General features: G+C 43.3%; 1 protein-coding gene across 3 annotated transcripts in view; it reads left to right on the forward strand.

The window, feature by feature from the left end:
* Nucleotides 1-710: 710 nt before the first annotated feature.
* SGPP2 (sphingosine-1-phosphate phosphatase 2) overlaps nucleotides 711-18963 on the forward strand; it is an 87779-nt gene continuing 69526 nt past the window's right edge. Inside the window, exons 1-2 of one of the 3 annotated variants that reach the window (XM_073581127.1) lie at nucleotides 711-827; nucleotides 958-1211. In XM_073581127.1, the coding sequence (XP_073437228.1) occupies nucleotides 975-1211 (237 nt within the window). In that variant the 5' untranslated portion in view covers nucleotides 711-827; nucleotides 958-974. The other 2 variants (XM_073581128.1, XM_073581126.1) reach the window with 2 other exon arrangements.

The following is an 18963-nucleotide window of genomic DNA, read 5'->3' on the forward strand; positions in this document are numbered from 1 at the left end:
ATCAGTATTTCTAAGGCAAAACCAGGAGTGGGTGATAAATACAGAAGTGGTGACGTGTATCTATTATACTTTCCTTTGATTGTTCCACTCCTGGTTCTGGCTTACAAATACTGATGTAAAGTACTGACCAAATACCGAACATGTGAACGTGGCCTAATACAGGTGCATATCTGCAATAATATAATAACTCCCAGCCCAACTGAAGGTCTCATAACCCAAACTAGGAATTTTTTCTGCTGAGAGTTGAGTACATTAGGCCCGCAGATGAGTCAGGACCGCTGGCCGTTATAAGAGCACAGATATTACACCTATATCAAACTGGCCTTTTGTCACTTTCATCAGTATTTTTAAGATAAACCTAAAAGTGAAGCCCACAGGGAAACAATAAAGTCTATTGGAAAGATTTGCAGCTGTTCTGTGTTCTAGATTCTCTCCTGGATTTGGCTTACAAATTTTGATGCAAAATACTGACCAAATTCTGCAGCGTGAACTTGACCTCAGGCTGATAAATTGCATTTAATTATCTTTTTTAATTTTGATCAAATGCTCATATTCTAAATGTACTTTATAATAAAATTTGCGTAAAAAATCAAATACTGTCAAACTGTAATAAGTTTCAGCAATTCCATGGTCTTGAAATGAATCAGACATGCCAGTTTGATCTGTATCTATCCTGCTCTGGTATAAGAGTAGAACAGGTTAGACTTGTCATTACAAGCAGCTTAAAGAAGTCAGTTGTTACCTCACTGACGTATGTGTGGTTGTGTGTCAGGAAGCCTTCAAGTATTTGGCAATGAATGTGTTACCGCTGCAGAATAATATGCAAGGTGAGTAAGGTGTGTGCAGGCACTAGGACCGCCTTGTACACCTGATTCCCACGGTGTGTACTCTATGATGTATCTATGCTGATCAAAGGGCAAAGTAAGGTCTGGATCTATTCTGTTTCCTCCTAACCAGTTTCACTTACATAGACCATGGCCCTGGCACTGCTGGAAACTCTACAGGACCCTCAGCTGGTGGCCCAATTCCAAAGGACCTGTGGTTTGACCCTAAAGCCAAAGGGTGAAGCTAATGGAGCAGCTTCAGGGCATAGCTTTCCAAAGACTACTCAGAAGGGCAGAGAGAAGACTGCAGAGGTCAATGGTGTTCGCCAAGAAAATGGCCACAAGCCCTACATCAATGGATCATATAAAAATGGAACACATAGACAGGTAAGAAGAGGATCTTCGCTGCCAAGTCCATGTTATATTGAGCTGGGGTACTTCTTGAAAACTGTGTGGACTCCTCTGACACTGCACTTAGGTTTTTGTAGCCGGCTTTTAACATTAGGTGCTGTGTCATTTTCCGAGTGTTGGAATGTCACCAGAGTGACTGGAGCCGGTTCCATGCAGCCATCAGACGCTATTTTATATTGACACATTTTGCTACTTTGTAGCAGACGTTGAGTCCTCGTGCAATGGGTGGGGCACAGTGACAAACTTGGCTAAGTCCTCTGTATCCTAAACAAAAGACCTAACGAGGTTTGCTTGTTGTCGATCTCTTCGAAGCTGTAATTAGGATTATATGGCACATAATAAACGGTTGCTCAGTTCTCCCACTGTAAATATCACTTCTTATATGTCAATAAGTAAAAGCAGATGTCTGTAAAATACTCCCAGCTCTGATGCTAAAGCCATAACAGTTAAAGGGCTTGTCCAGGCTTAGACTTCTGTCTGTAGTCACTCTAGGGGACTGCAGACTTGTAAATCTTCACATCGTGCACACAGCAAGGATTTCCCAGTACTGGGAGCGGTGGGCGCGTGAAAGCAAGTATGCAATTTGCCGACTATACCAAAACATGTGCGGGCATCACTCAATGCAAATGTTTTGTGTAAGGCCGGACACGTCTAGTCAGAATGTGGCTGGAAGTATGCAAATCACATAATTGCAGTTACATGACCGCCTGGCGCCGGCACCAAAGAATTCTGACAGTGCGCATGATGTGAGGATTCACAAGCCTGCAGACACATAGTTACTACAGACTTGCACCCTAAGGCTGTGTGCACACGCTGCGGATTAGATTTTGTAAAATCCGCAGGTGAAACCGCAGGTCAAAATACCTCCGGTTTTACCTGCGGATTGCTCTGCGGTTTTGCCCTGCGGTTTTTCATCTCCTCAATGGAGGAGATGGCAAACCGCAGCAGAATCCGCAGAAAGAATTGACATTGAAAACCGCAGATAATCCGCGCGGAAAATTCCACACCGTCTGCACTGCGGTTTTTGATTCCCATAGGGAATCATGGTACTGTACACCGCAGCAAAAACTGCTGCGGGTTCGCAGCGGCCAAAACCGCTGCGGAACCGCAGCAAAATCCGCAGCGTGTGCACACAGCCTAAGGCCGGACAACCCTTTTAAGGGAGGCATCGACAATGCTCTTCATGTGTATCAGTTTTAGGCTGGGATCACACTTGCGAGTGTGATGCAAGAAACTCGCACATCAATACCCAGCACTGCCGCCGGCCCTCGTTACCGGAGTGTGCGGCTGCATGTATTTCTATACAGCCGCACACTCCGGTCCCGAGTGCCGTCGGCATTGCCGGGTATTGATGCGAGAGACTCGCAAGTGTGACCCCGGCCTTACACAAAAAAAAGCAGAGCTAGACTGCACCAGAATAAAGAAGTAACATACATCCATGAGCTAGTGACCTCATCAGTTACCATAAGTGCTGCCACATTATATTGAAAGTAAGCATCCATTGACATGGAGAGATAATTGTCCAGAGAAGACATGCACAACAAATCCTAAGGATTCCGCTACTACAAACGGGGCACTGTCCAATGCGCTACCTAAAAAAAAAAAACACTTCCAAAATGGTCTCAAGAAGAACTCCCCGTACGTTCAGACAAGCATAGAAAAAATCTTTCGAAGTTTCATCCAGAAAAGTGGGATGATTTTTCTCACTTGTCATCCTTGTGCAGGTACATACATTCCGTAATACTTTTTTTTTAAACCATCAGCTATTAATAATTTATAGGACTTTTTACAGTTTTTTTTTTTGTGCTACAGAATTGAAATGTATACATAAAAATTGGATGCTACACTGTGGTGTCTGTGTTTTTTTGTTCTTGTGCACCCATAGACTTGAGTGGGTGAGTCTCATCCATGTCTCCGTTAAGGGAGAAATTAGTGCATGCTACGACTTTTTTCACATGCAGATTCGGTCAGTGAAAAAAATTACTCATCTGCACGGCCTCAATGAGTAACATTGGTTTGAGTGTTGTTCAATTTATTTATTCTTCCTTGAATTTCCTGAAGTGGTATTTTTGAATGCCTCGGAAAAGTCCTTTTGAACATAGTCTTGCCCTATGTTCTGTAGTATTGTAGTTAAGTCTGCCAACCTGTGAATAAAGGACACACAAGCAGGTCTCTATTTCCAGATTTTCAACAATGCTTTCCAATTTGAATTGCAGTCCGACCATAATTGTTGTTTCTCTGGTTAGGTGTCATTGTGTTTTCTATTATTTTTCTTATTGGCTAACACTTTATTATTCTTCCTGGACCCACACACCAGAACTGTGTGCATTCGCTTCTACTCCATCCTTTCTAACTTGCAAAAAAAAGACTCCAGCAAGTCTGGAGTTGCAAGAAAATGAATGGTACATGCACACAATGCCTAGTAGACGTGTGTGAACCTGACAATTTTTTATGGAAGAAGAGTCTTCAGGACACACCAGCCTCTTTTGTCCTGAAGCATCTTTTTTGGATTCTTCTTAGTTTTTGCAATGTCTTTTGCATCGGGATGTTCTTTTTAGCTTGTATTGAGCAAACTAGTGAAGAATGTTCAGGTTGCTTTTTTTCCCCCTGTTGATTAGCTTCTTTTGAAAACAGAAGTGGCTAACCCCTTCACACCCAAACCAGTCTTCACCTTCCTGATCAGACCAAACTTGACAAATTTGCGGCAATAACTCTGAAACACTTCAACGGGTCCCAGTGATTCTGAGACCGTTTTCTCATGGCATATTTTACTTCATGACAGTGTTAGGCCGGGGTCACACTGGCGAGGAACACGGACGAGTGAGAGGCGTTAAAAGCACGCATTACACACGGACAAATTATTCTCTATGGGTTTGCTCCCAACAGCCGTATATTTCTCGGGCGTATTCTACGGTCTGTGCCAATCGCAGCATGCTGCGATTGTCAGCGTACTACGCCCGTAATACGCCAATGCAAGTCTATGGTTGCGCAAAAAATACGGACACACGGACCACACATGTGACTTGCGAGAAATACGCACCCGGTGTCTTTTAGAAAAGCCGGCAATTCAGTGCGCTATACGGTAAACTCACACTGACAGGTTTAAGAAAGAGAAAGAATAGATACATACACATAGAATACAAATACATACATATCATTGTGACAAACATATATATTTATATTTCACAGAGTTCTTCATAGCAGAATAGCCGCTAATTAAATTGCCGGCTTCTATCAAATCCTTCCCCAACCCGACATGAAATGACACATGGTTTACATTCAGTAAAGCAGGGTTCCCCAACTCCAGTCCTCAAGGCCCACCAACAGGTCATGTTTTCTGGATTTCCTTTGTATTGCTCAGGTGAAGCAATTATCACCTGAGCAATACAAAGGAAATCCTGAAAACATGACCTGTTGGTGGGCCTTGAGGACTGGAGTTGGGGAACCCTGCAGTAAAGTATTTCATTTCATGTTTTTTTTATATGTCCCTGACTAATAATTAGATGAGGGTTTGTGTGCAAAATTTGGGAGTTGTAGTTGTTGTTTTAAGGGGTTAATTCATTGATTAAAAATGTGTTGGCTTCCCATTGCCCTATAGTGGTGGCGAGTGGGTTAATGTCACCATTCGATTGTAAGGTGACATTAACCCTTTGTTAGATTAACCCATTCGCCAACGCTACAGGGCAATGGGAAGCCCACAAATTTTTAATCAACGAATTAACCCCTTAAAACAACAACTACAACTCCCAAATTTTGCACACAAACCCTCATCTAATTATTAGTCAGGGATATATAAAAAAAACATGAAATGAAATGCTTTACTGAATGTAAACCATGTGTCATTTCATGTCGGGTTGGGGAAGGATTTGATAGAAGCCGGCAATTTAATTAGCGGCTATTCTGCTATGAAGAACTCTGTGAAATATATATATATATATATATATATATTTGTCACAATGACATGTATGTGTATATATATATGCATTCTATGTGTCTATATCTATTATTTCGTTTCTGTTAGAAACCCTGTCATAGGGCTCCATTATATGTCCATTTTGCAAGGCTGCGAGAAAATCTCACCATACGCTTGCTATACGGATTACATTCGGATGCTCACATGCGCAAAATATGCGACCGCACCTTGCTTACGGATGACCTACGGAGCACTATTTACAGGAGCAATATGGATGAATGACCTCTAAACTACGGACCGTATTTTGCGCCGGTTAGTGTGACCCCGGCCTTAAAGCTTATTCGATATGACTTCTGTTTATTTGTGAAAATATCGAAAGATTGGCAAAAATATTTAATTTTCAAACTTTTAATTCTTATTCCCTTAAACCAGAGAGTAATGTCACATAAAATAGTTAATAAATAGCATTTCCCACATGTCTACTTCACATTAGCAACATTTTTCAAACATGATTTTTTTTTTGTTAGGATTCGGAAGTTAAAAAGGTTTGAAAGTTCATCAACAATTTCTCATTTTTCCATCAAAATTTACAAAACCATTTTTTAGAGACCACAGCACATTCGAAGTGACTTTGGTGGGGCCTATATGAAAGACAATACAAAAAAGACACCATTCTAAAACCTGCATCCCTCAAGGTGCTCAAAACCACACTCAAGAAGCTTATCCTTCAGGTGCATCACAGGAATTAATGCAATGTTAAAGGAAAAATTTAAGTTTAGCCCCAAATTTTGTATTTTCACAAGGGTAACAGGAGAAAATGAACCCCAAAGTTTGTTGTGTCATTTCTCCTGAGCGCGCCAATACCCCATATGTGAGGGAAATTACTGTGAGCATATGGCAGGGCTCAGAAGGGAAGGAGCACTCAAAAATGGCTGGAATCAAGGGCTGACTCCATGTTGCGTTTGGAGAGCCCCTGGTGTGCCTAAACAAGAAAATCACCGACAAGTGATCCACATTTTGGAAACTACACCCCTAAAGGAACATATCTAGATGTGTGGTGAACACTTTGAACCCCCAGGTGCATCACAGAATTTTACAATGCTGAACTGTGAAAATAAAAAAATAGATTTTTCCCACAAAAATGTTGGTTTTTGTCCCAAATTTTTCATTTTCACTAGCCTAATGGGAGCAAAATGGACTATACAATTTTGGAAGAAGAACCATATTGGCGTTCAGATTTTACTGGAATGGTTTGAGAGTGCCATGTCACATTGTCAGAGGCCCTTATGTGCTAGAACAGTGACATAATTTTACAAGTTACCCCTCTCAATGAATTCAATTAGGAGTGCAGTGAGCATGTTGACACCACACCATTGAGCGGAGAAGAATGAATAATTACACTTTTACTGCTAAAATGTTGTTTTTACATTTGCACAATGAAATGGAAATGGGCACCAAAATTTGGCGCACAATTTCTGCTGAACGTGGCAATACCCCATATGTGGCTATACAGTACATGGCGAGACTCTGGAGGGACGGAGCGATATTTGCCTCCTGGTGCAAAGATTTTCCTGGAATAGTTACAAAACTCCATATACAGAGCCCTTTAGTGCTAGAAGAGCAGAATTCCCCCTCAAGTGTTAGGCGTCAGGATCCTGCCTCTGCACAGGAGGAATCCCGACCATTGCCTTTTGCGGTCTCTCATTCCTCTCCAGCCGCAGAGGAGCCTGCTCAGCAAAGACGTCGCTCCCGGTGTCTTGCTCAGTCTACTACTGCTGGCTTGGTTATTGCTGCTGACGCGCCCCGGGTACCGCGGGGTACTCGAGCCAGGCCCGTCGACTTCAATGGGGGATGGTGTCACGGCGGCTGGGACCCAGTCCGTGGCCCCAGGTGGTCAAAGGCAATTGCTTGTGTGGTATTTACGGAGATAGGAATAAAGTTTATGGTTAGATACGTACGCAACACCTCCTGTGGTATTCTGGTCAGAAGTGACCAGCGCTGTAGTGTTGCTTCTCTGGGATGGATGTTGGAGCCCTCCACAGGTAGGGCTGTAGTCCCAGGGCAGAATAGATGAAGTTGTTGGTAGGATTGTGGTGTGGAGTGGAGCAGGAATAAAATGGAGGACACAATCGCATGTAGTTCAAAGGGCTTTATTCAGTCTGTCTGCAGTACAGATGCCCGCTTCAGTGCTGAGTCCTCCAGGTCAGGGGTAGAGTAAACTTCCAGGTAGATGAGTACACCCATCCAACACTCCCTTTCAGTGTGTTCCTTCCTAGGCCGTTTCACTGTACTGGTTTCCTCTCCTTTCTCCCTTTCCAGCACCTTCACAGTCAGTGTCCCAGGCTAGCTGCCGCGGATCCTGTCAGAATTCGTCACTCAGGCGGTTCCTTGATCCTATATGGCTGCCTTTCTGGGAAGATAACTGTGGGATTCGCTGTGGCCCATACAGCAACCACAACTGTCAGCTTGCTAGTTAAGTTCGTTGTTCGCAAGGCTAGGGGCTGAGACCCTCCTGCGACCTGATTTCTCCCACCTGATAGCAATCAGCGTGGGTCTCTAGAAATTCCTTTCTTTCCTCCCGGGAGCTTCTACTCCCAGCAAATATATGCGGCAGCTCATCCTGACAGGAGCTGCTCCAAGTGCATCCTTTCACCTGCTCTTCCCCTGAGGGAACTCTCTCAACTGTCTTCAAATCTCCCACTCTTTCTCTAAGCTCCGCCCACTCGCTGTTCCCATTGGCTGCTCTACCTCACTCCACTTTCTAAGCTCCTCTCCATTACCTACCTTCCCCACTAGCTCCCAACACCCTTTCCTAACCAGTCTGGGATGTGGCCCTCCTCCCGGAGGGTACGCCCAGGTGCCCTGACTAGCTAGTGTGTGTGTGTTGAATGCAGTGTAAAGAGTGTGGTGTGGTGCCCCCATCTTACCTGGTTGTGAGATACCACGACTCTGGATGAGATGCAGTACCTCTGTGGTGACTGGACCCGCAGGGGCGCCACACTGCCAATCAGGGTTCAGCTATAATAACCTGCAGTATACAGCAGCGAGCAGCTCCTGGGACTAAGTCCTTCTTTCGGCCCACTGAGCATGCCCGTGGGAAGTCCTCTCATTGGAGGTCTGAGGTCACATGCTCAGGTCCTATTGCTGCTCCTATTGGACCACTAGGAAGGTCCCGGAAGGACGCTGCTATAAAAGAGTCGCATGGCCATGCGCTAGTATAGACAGTAATTGGTAGTGATGTGTGTGATGATGGATGCTTGTGAACCGCTGAATGACTCATTATGAAACCCTTTCCCTTTGATATGCATGTTGGTAGGGTTTAGAGTCCTGAGTCAGCGCTGAGTTGTGGCACTGCCTAGCGCTGCAGTGCTCCCAGCTCCTCTCACATGCTAGCGCCAGAGGGCGCCACTCTACCTTAGGCACTACGCTACTGCAGGTACTGCAGCATCCCTTAGAGCGGCGCCATGTGCGTCCTATGTGCTTTCCAGTCCTGAGCTTAGGCTGGTTAGTGGCGTCCGCCAGAGCTGCGCTGTACATACTTAGTGCAGTAAGCATCGTGCAGCTGCACCCTGTGACTGCTAACAGGGCACAGCATTCTATTAGTGTCTGTCCATGCATCGCTGTGCGGTGCTGAGCGCTAGTGGGACTAGAGGGGCTCTAACCCTGTCTCCTTGGGGCAGAGTCATGTGTCTTAGCTCTAGCGCTATCCTGCCGAGTCCTGTGAGGATAATCAGGCTATCGCACTTGTTCCAGCGGCTCAGTGAGGTAACTGAGTTAGCTCCTGTACACACCAGGTCAGCGGTTAACCCCCAGTGTCTAGTTAGTACTTTGCTATTACCAAGCAGCAGATAACATCTCTGCACGGTGGACCCCGGGCTGCGAACGCACCTCTATACCATCTTATATTATTTGGTGCGTTCCACAAGCCCGTAACATCGAGTGACCCTATTTTGAAAATTGTACCCCTTTGGGAATATGTCTACAAGTGTAGTGATGATTTGACTCCATGGGTGTTTTTCAGAAACAAGCAGCAGTGGATGTTTCTGAGGGAAAATTAGAAATCTGCCATTGTAGTGACCAGTGAATTATGCCCAACTCCTGCTTCTGGAAACATGCACCCGTAAATTAGGTGGGCTCTCATCGCTACAGAAATGTCAACCATGTGGATGCTAAATTTGGATTGGGCACACTGTGAGGCTCACAAGAGAGAAGGGCATTTGGATTTGGGAGTGCAGAATTCGCTAGATTTCTTTTTTGGGGGTGCTTTTCCAGATGCTTTGTGCTACCAGTAATGTGGAAACCCCCTATATTTTCATAGACAGATGATGGAACTGAGTGGGGAGTTGCTTTTTGTGGATTGAGTTGAAGCTTTTCTTGGGACCATTTTACAAAACATTTTAGATCTCAACTATCCTTTGCTCTACGTTGAGCACTTACATCAGGGTTTCCATCTAAATCTCAGAATGATGTGATTCAGATGAAACCCTGAGGGATCCATTCACTATGATGAGGCAGCAGAGTTCCTCTGGCCTCCCTCTGGCCTCTGTTCTGCAGTCTTTCTTTTCAGAAGTGCACAAAACTGTGGCCGACCGCGCTTTTATTCACACCTAAAAACACGGGCGGATCACCAGCCAGACGACGTCCACAGTGCTTCCATCCACCTCATTACAGGGAATCTTCTATTGGGGATTTAGTCTGAATCACGTATTTCAGAGATTTACATGAAAAATCTGGTGTAAGCGCTAAGTGTAGTGAGCAGGATAAATGCGAGCCGAGCCTTACGGCGATGTTTGGGAGGCAGAATGAACAAATCAATAGTAGGTCAAGAATTGGTTTTATTTATTTTTTACTCAATTCCTCATGGGGTATTAGTAATAAGACGTCTCTGTTCTTTGGGTCAGTGTCATTACAGCAATACCAGATTTTTTTATGTTTTGAGAGCTATAATTTCTCCATACTTCTGCTGACAGTCATGGGAAGGCTTGTTTTTTTGTTAGGTGATTTGACGTTTTTATTGGTACCATTTTCAGCCATGTGATTTTTTTTTTTTTCTATTACGATTTTTTGGGAGGTAGAATGCCCAAAAAACAAGCAATTCAAGAATTATATTTATATTTTTTAAATGATGTTCCACGTGTGGTAAAATTCATAAGGCAGCTTTATATTTCAGGTCAGTACATTACAGCGATGCCAAATTTAAGAATTTGTTTTTTCATCGCTCATGGCGCTGTATAGTGGCTTGTTTTTTGCGGGACAAGGTGACATTTTCAGTTATACCTTTATCTACATTTGTTTGTTTGATCGTGCTTTAATCCACTTTTTGTTTGGTGTAATGAAAAAACATAGTTTTTTACCCTGTGTTTTGTTTTTTTTCTACATAAAAATACTTATTTATAGGTAACATATATTTTACGATTTTATTTTTTTATATAATTTTACAATTTTGTTTTTTTAGCTTATTCCCTTTATGGTACTTTCACTTTCAACAGTCCGATTGCTATATCATAAAGCTTTGCAATCGTCATAACTACCTACCATGGCAACGATGGGGCCCTTGTGATGACATCGCGGGGGCACCAATCGGAGGGGAGAGGGAGCCCCCTGTCTTCTAAATGCTGCGATCAATGAAAATCACAGCATTTAGACGGTTAAACAGCTGGGAGCGGTGTGGGTAGTGAGATCCTGGTGTCCACTGTCATGTTAGCTGAACACTTAGCGGTGATCACTCTGGCATAGGACTTATCTATACATCCTAGGGCGGGAAGTTCTTACAACCAGGATGTATGGATACGTCTAAAGTCGTGAAGGGGTTAAAAAAACATTTGCAATCATATGTGAACATATGAACAGCATCGTTTTTACATTAACGTGCATATGTTCATATTTTTTTTAGCACTTATTCAGCACTTTTTCAGGTGGTTTACAGAGCTGATCCACCTGAAAAATGTCATGTGCCCATATCTTAAGGCAGGGTTCCCCAACTCCTGTCCTCAAGGCCCACCAACAGATCATGTTTTCAGGATTTCCCTTGTATTGTACAGGTGAAGCAATTATCACCTGAACAATACTAAGGAAATCCTGAAAACATGATTCACATTGTGAGAATTTTTGTTGCAGCAATTTCAGAGACTGAAAATAAGTTACTTTTATATAAATAGTGTTGTTTTGCAGACAAGCACATCAGCAGCATGGTGGCTCAGTGGTTAGCCATGTTACTTTTTAGCCCTGGGTTCAAATCTCACTAAGGACAACATCTGCAAGGAGTCTGTATGTTCTCCCCGTGTTTGCGTGGGTTTCCTCCGGGTTCTCCAGTTTATTCCCACACCTCAAAGACATACTGATATTGAATCCAGATTGTGAGCCCCATTGGGGATAGCAATGATGATATCTGTAAATCGCTGTGGAATATGATGGTGCTATATAAGCATAATAAATGGATTTTGTCATGTTCCATTAAGATGGATGGGGCAGTTGGAGATATTTCTGCTACGAAATGTGCCCCACCCTAAAAGTTGTGCACTAACCACACAAGGTTTAAGTCATCCCTAAGCTCATAGAAGCCAACAAACGTCTTCTGACTACAAGATCCTATGTCCACGTTGCTGCTGTAAAATCTATCTCTATATGCTGTTGGCCATCAAGATAAATTGATCATGCAATCATGTACAGAAAGGAATGTAAAAAAAATCTACCGTAAGAATATTTCAGTATCTGGTTTAAAGAAATATAGGTGATATATCCCATTGAAGATGCTCAAGTTATGTGGCTCCACAGTCAAACATTGGCCATAGTGACTACATGCTGTATAGTGCCTACTAGTGGTGAGCGAGCAGGCTCGGTAATGCTCGTTACTCACCCGAGTATCGCTGCACTGTATGTGGGTATATAGATATCATTGCATACATCAAGAGGGTCCATTCCATTACTGTCTGCTGCTGCCTATTACATACATTGACAGTATATACCTAGCCCCAGGTATCAGTGGCTAGGAATAAATTTTTTTGGCATCTTAATCTTGATTATTTTATTCCAAAGCAATCCAGAACCCCTTTATTTTTCTCCATTTGCTTGTTGTCACTGCAGACTGCAGCCAGATCCTTTTCATAGTACAGCATGAAAATCCAGCAATTTTAAACGGGTTTGCCCATCCCAGCCATCACATCTGAGTGTGCAGAAAAATCTACCATTTTTTGTGGTACTGTAGAATTTTTAGGAGTGTCTTATACAATTTTTGACACCATTTTGCTGCCAAAAAAATATTTAGCTACAGGGCAGATATTTTACACTGGGTTTTGTCTGCCACATGGATTGCATATCATTGCACTCAAAATTGTGCCATTTCAGGCCTCCATAGAATTTTTTTTTGTTGTGTCATAGCCTACTTATTGGCACAATTTTGCTGGCCAAAAAAAAAAAAAAATACAGGGCAGATATTTGAAAGTGGGCTATCTCCGTCAGATGCCTCATCTATCTCTGGGCTACAGATTGTGGCATTGCAGTCACTTTTTTTTTTGCTGTGTCTTACCCTAGTTCTATACACTATTTTGCGGTAAAAACATAAAAAAAGGCCACATATTTAACCCCTTAACGACCAGGGGTATTTTTGGTTTTACATTTTCATTTTTCCCTCCCCTTCTTTCCAGAGCCATAACCATAACTTTTATATTTTTCTGTTTATATGGCCATGTGAGGGCTTATTTTTTGCGGGACGAGTTGTACTTTTAAATGACATCATTGGTTTTACCATATCTTGTACTCGAAAATGGGAAAAAAATTCCAAGTGCGGTGAAATTGCAAAAAAAGTGCAATCCCACACTTGTTTTTTGCTTGGCTTTTTTGTTAGGTTCACTAGATGCTAAATCTGACCTGCCATTATGATTCTCCAGGTCATTACGAGTTCATAGACACCAAACATGTCTATGTCCTCTTTTATCTAAGTGGTAAAAAAAAATTCCAAAGTTTGCTTAAAAAAAAAAAAAAAAATTGCGCAATTTTCCGAGACCCGTAGCGTCTCCATTTTTCATGATCTGGAGTCGGGTGAGGGCTTATTTTTTCCATGCTGGACTGACGTTTTTAATGATACCACTTTTGTGCAGATACATTCTTTTGATCGCCCGTTATTGCATTTTAATGCAATGTCTTGGTGACCAAAAAAACGTAATTCTGGCGTTTTTAATTTTTTTCTCGCTACGCCGTTTAGCGATCGGGTTAATGCTTTTTTTTTATTGATCGGGCGATTCTGAACGCGGCGATACCTAATATGTGTATGTGGGATTTTTTTTTACTGTTTTATTTTGATTGGGGCGAAAGTGGGGTGATTTGAACTTTTAGGTTTTTTTAATTTTTTTTTTTTTTTTACTTTTGGCATGCTTCAATAGCCTCCATAGGAGGGTAGAAGCTTGCGCAACCCGATCGGCTCTGCTACATATGGGCGATGAGCAGATCGCCCATATGTAGCAGATTTAATGCTGTGCTTTCAGTGCCGACCACCGGGTGGCGCTGAAAGCCATATGCCTGGAACAACCATAGAGGTCTCATAGAGACCTCTGGTTGTCCAGGCAACGTGACGGGGTCGGCGATGACGTCATTTCCGGCCCGGCGACCGGAAATGCTATTTAAATGCCCGCTGTCAGCTTTGACAGCGGCATTTAACTAGTTAATAGGCGCGTGCGGATGGCGATTCCGCTCGCGCCTATTGCGGGCACATGTCAGCTGTTCATAACAGCTGACATGTCCCAGCTTTTATGCGGGCTCAGCGCCGGAGCCCTCATCAAAGCAGGGGAGATGTCTGATGACGGACTGTGTCATCAGTTGTGTGGGTTAACAGTGTGGTATCTCTAGCAGACGCCTCTTCTATCTGTGGTCTAAAAATGTGGCATTTGAGGGCTCCATTCAACTGTTATTGCTGTGTCTTACCCTAGTTATTGACACCAGTTTGCTAAAAAAAAAAAAAATTGTTACCTACAGGCCAGATATTTTAATCTGTGGTGATCCCACGCACAGATCACATATAAGTTTGCTCCAAATTCAGCCATTTGTAGTGAACGCGGAAAATATTCTTGTCCATTTAAAATGGGCAAGCAAGACGCGTGGCAAGGGACGGGGAAGTGGACGTGATAGTGCATGCAGAGGCCGAGGCCGTGGGCAAGCTGAAATTAGGCCACAATATACACCCACATCTGCTCGCTCAACCTTCCTGTCCCAATTACTAGAGGACCGCAGCACCACACCACTATTGAAGACAGAGCAGTGTCAAAAGGTTGTTGGCTGGATAACGGATAATGCTTCTAGTCACTTTTCCACCACCACCAGCAACCTGACATCCACACGGTCAAGTCAGAGTACCCGTGAGTCTGGACCGCATATTCCTCACCCTGATCCTCCTTCCTCCCACCATGTCGAGTGTCCAGAGACATCTGATTCCACACTTGGACACTCTGAAGAGCTGTTCACTTTTCCATTTATAGATTTGGGCCTCTCGCCTGGTCCACTTGAAGTGGGGCAAGATGAGATCGCATGTAGCGATGTCCAAATATTTGAGCAGCCACGGTCACATAAAGTTGACGGTGGAACGTGTCACGAGGTGGACGATGATGAGACACAATTGCTAGAAAGTCAGGAGGAGGACCAGAGTGCGGAAGTGGAAGACGAGGTGGTGGATGATATAGTAACAGACCCAACCTGGCAGGAGGACATGCAGAGTGAGGACAGCAGCACACAGGGGGAGGGAGGCATAGCACCCCAACAGGCAGGAAGAAACAGTGTGTTGGCTGCAGACAGAAGGCGGACAACCGTTCTCCGTAACACCAACATGACGGAAGCTGCTAGTCCAACTGTTAGGTCTTCCGAGTCTAGTTGTTTTATAACCCCTTCACCCCCAAGGGTGGTTTGCACGTTCATGACCGGGCCAATTTTTACAATTCTGACCACTGTCCCTTTATGAAGTCATAACTCTGGAACGCTTCCATGGATCCCGGTGATTCTGACATTGTTTTCTCGTGACATATTGTACTTCATGTTAGTGGTAAAATTTCATTCAAATAACTTGCGTTTATTTGTGAAAAAAACAGAAATTTGGCAAAAATTTTGAAAATTTCGCAATTTTCCAACTTTGAATTTTTATGCCCTTAAATCACAGAGATATGGCACACAAAAAACTTGATAACTAACATTTCCCACATGTTTACCTTACATCAGCACCATTTTGGAACCCAAATTTTTTTTTGTTAGGAAGTTATAAGGGTTAAAAGTTGACCAGCGATTTCTAATTTTTACAACACCATTTTATTTTTAGGACCACATCACATTTGAAGCCACTTTGAAGGGTCTATATGATAGAAAATACCCAAAAGTGACACCATTCTAAAAACTGCACCCCTTAAGGTGCTCAAAACCACATTCAAGAAGTTTATTAACCCATTAGGTGCGTCACAGGAATTTTTTTGAATATTTAAAAAGAAATGAACATCTAACTTTTTTTCACAAAAAAAATACTTCAGGTTTAATTTTTTTTATTTTACCAAGGGTAACAGGAGAAATTGGACTGCAAAAGTTATTGTGCAATTTGTCCTGAGTACGCTGATACCTGATTTGTGGGGGGGAACGACTGTTTCGGCGCATGGCAGAGCTCAGAATGGAAGGAGCGCCGTTTGACTTTTTCAATGCAAAATTGGCTGGAATTCAGATCGGACGCCATGTCACGTTTGGAGAGTCCCTGATGTACCTAAACAGTGGAAACCCCCTACAAGTGACCCCATTTTGGAAACTAGACCCCCCAAGGAACTTATCTAGATATGTGGTGAGAACTTTGAACCCACAAGGGCTTTACAGAAGTTTATAACGTACAGCGGTACAATTAAAAAATCATATTTTTTCCACAAAAATGATCTTTTCACCCCAATTTTTATATTCCCAAGGGTAACAGGACCCTAAAAGTTATTGTGCAATTTGTCCTGAGTATGCTGATACCCCACATGTGGGGGTAAACCACTATTTGGGCACATGGCAGAGCTCGGAAGGGAAGCAGCGCCATTTGACGTTTTTGGCTGGAATTGAGATCGGACATCATGTCGCGATTGGAAAACCCCTGATGTACCAAAACAGTGGAAACCCCCCACAAATGACACCATTTTGGAAACTAGACCCCCTAAGGAACTTATCTAGATGTGTGGTGAGCACTTTGAACCCCCCAGTGCATCACAGAAGTTTATAATGCCCGGGCGTGAAAATAAAAAATTCGTATTTTTTCCACAAACATGATCTTTTAGTCACCATTTTTTTTTTTTTTTTTTCCCAAGGATAACAGGAGAAATTGGACCCCAAAAGTTGTTGTCCAATTTGTCCTGAGTATGCTGATGCCCCATATGTGGGAGAAAACTACTGTATGGGCACACGTCGGGGCTCGGAAGGGAAGTAGTGACGTTTTGGAATGCAGACTTTGATGGAATGGTCTGCGGGTGTCATGTTGCCTTTGGAGAGCCCCTAATGTACCTAAACAGTGGAAACACCCACAAATGACCCCATTTTGGAAACGAGAACCCCTAAGGAACTTATCTAGATGTGTGGTGAGCACTTTGAACCCCCAAGGGCTTCACAGAAGTTTATAATGCCAGGGCATGAAAATAAAAAAATCGTATTTTTTCCACAAAAATGATCAATTAGTCCCCAATTTTTTCATTTTCCCAAGGGTAACAGGAGAAATTGGACCCCAAAAGTTGTTGTCCAATTTGTCCTGAGTACGCTGACACCCCATATGTGGGAGAAAACTACTGTATGGACACACGTCGGGGCCCGGAAGGGAAGCAGTGACGTTTTGGAATGCAGACTTTGATGGAATGGTCTGCGGGTGTCATGTGCGTTTGGAGAGCCCCTGATGTACTAAACTATTGAAACTCCCCACAAGTGACCCCATTTTGGACACTAGACCCCCCCACGGAACTTATCTAGATGTGTGGTGAGCACTTTGAACCCCCAAGTGCTTCACAGAAGTTTATAACGCTCGGACGTGAAAATAAAAAAATCATTTTTTTCCACAAAAATGATATTTTTGCCCCCAATTTTTTATTTTCCTAAGGGTAACATGAGAAATTGGACCCCAAAAATTGTTTTGCAATTTGTCCTGAGTAGGCTGATACCCTACATGTGGGGGTAAAACACTGTTTGGGCGCATGGCAGAGCTTGGAAGGGAAGGAGCACCATATGACTTTTTCAACTCAGAATTGGCTGGAATTGAGATCAGACGCAATGTTGCATTTGGAGAGCCCCTGATGTGCCCAAACTGTGGAAACCCCCAATTCTAACTCCAACCCGAACCCCAACACACCCCTAACCCTAATCTAACCCTAACCCTAGCCCTAGCCGTAACCCTAGCCCTAACCCTAACCCTAATGGAAAAAAATACATTTTTTTTTATTTTATTATTTTTCCCTAACTAAGGGGGTGATAACGGGGGGTTTGATTTACTATTTATGGCGGTTTTTATGTTTGGCGGCTGTCACACGCTAGAAGACGCTTTTTATTGTAAAAATAGTTTTTGCATCACCACATATTGAGAGCTATAATTTTTCCATATTTTGACCCACCGAGTCATGTGAGGTCTTATTTTTTGTGGGACGAGTTGATGTTTTTATCGGTACCATTTTCGGGCACGTGACATTTTTTGATCGCTTTTTATTCCGATTTTTGGGACGCAGAATGAACAAAAACCAGCGTTTCATGAATTTCTTTTGGGGGAGTGCGTTTACACCGTTCCGCGTGCGGTAAAATTGATAAAGCAGTTTTATTCTTCGGGTCAGTACGGTTACAGCGATACCTCATTTAGGTCGTTTTTTTATGTTTTGTCGGTTTTATGCAATGAAAACTATTTTATATAAAAAATAATTATTTTTGCATCGCTTTATTCTGCGAGCTATAACTTTTTTATTTTTTCAGTGATGATGCTGTGTGGTGGCTCGTTTTTTGCGGGACAAGATGACGTTTTCAGCGGTACCATGCATATTTATATGTGTCTTTTTGATCGCGCGTTATTACACTTTTTGTTTGGCGGTATGATAATAAATCATTATTTTTTGCTTCGTTTTTAAGGGGTTCGCTAAAGGGGTTAACTAATGGGACAGTTTTATAGGGCGGGTCGTTACGGACGCGGCGATACCTAATGTGTGTACTTTTATTGTTTTTTTTTGTTTTTTTTATTTTCAAAAAATGAATTTATTGGGGAATATTTTTTTTTTTTTTTTTTTTTTACTAATTTATTTGGCGATTTTCTTAAAATTATTTTTACCCTTTTTTTAATTTTTTTTTTACTTTATTACATAGTCCCAGGTGGGACATCACTGTCCTGTGACAGATCGCTGATCTGTCACATCACAGATCACTGTGACAGATCAGCGATCTGTCACAGGCAGTGCCGAAGGCTTCCTCATGCCTGCGCTTTGCAGGCACTGAGGAAGCCAGCTCCCTGCAGGCCCCCAAAGGCCCCCGTCGCCATCTTGGATCCGGGGGCCTGTAGGGAAAGAGCTCCCCGCAGCAGCGCTGCACATTGCGCTGCCGTGGGGGGCTCAGGGAAGCACGGAGGGAGCCCCCTCCCTGCCGATGCTTCCCTTTAACTCCCGGTACACCGCGATCATGTTTGATCGCTGTGTGCAAGGGGTTAACGTGCCGGGGGCGGTCCGTGACCGCCCCTGACACATTGTGCCGGGTGTCAGCTGTGATAATCAGCTGACACCCGGCCGCGATCAGCGGCGCTCACCACGTGGGCGCCGCTGATCGCGGTAGACGTACTATCCCGTCCACGGTCATACGGGCCCGGGTACCGTG

Source organism: Dendrobates tinctorius, unplaced genomic scaffold (genome assembly GCF_039654945.1).
Source record: "Dendrobates tinctorius isolate UK_male_01 unplaced genomic scaffold, ASM3965494v1 ptg000069l, whole genome shotgun sequence".
NCBI classification, from domain to species: Eukaryota; Metazoa; Chordata; class Amphibia; order Anura; family Dendrobatidae; genus Dendrobates; species Dendrobates tinctorius.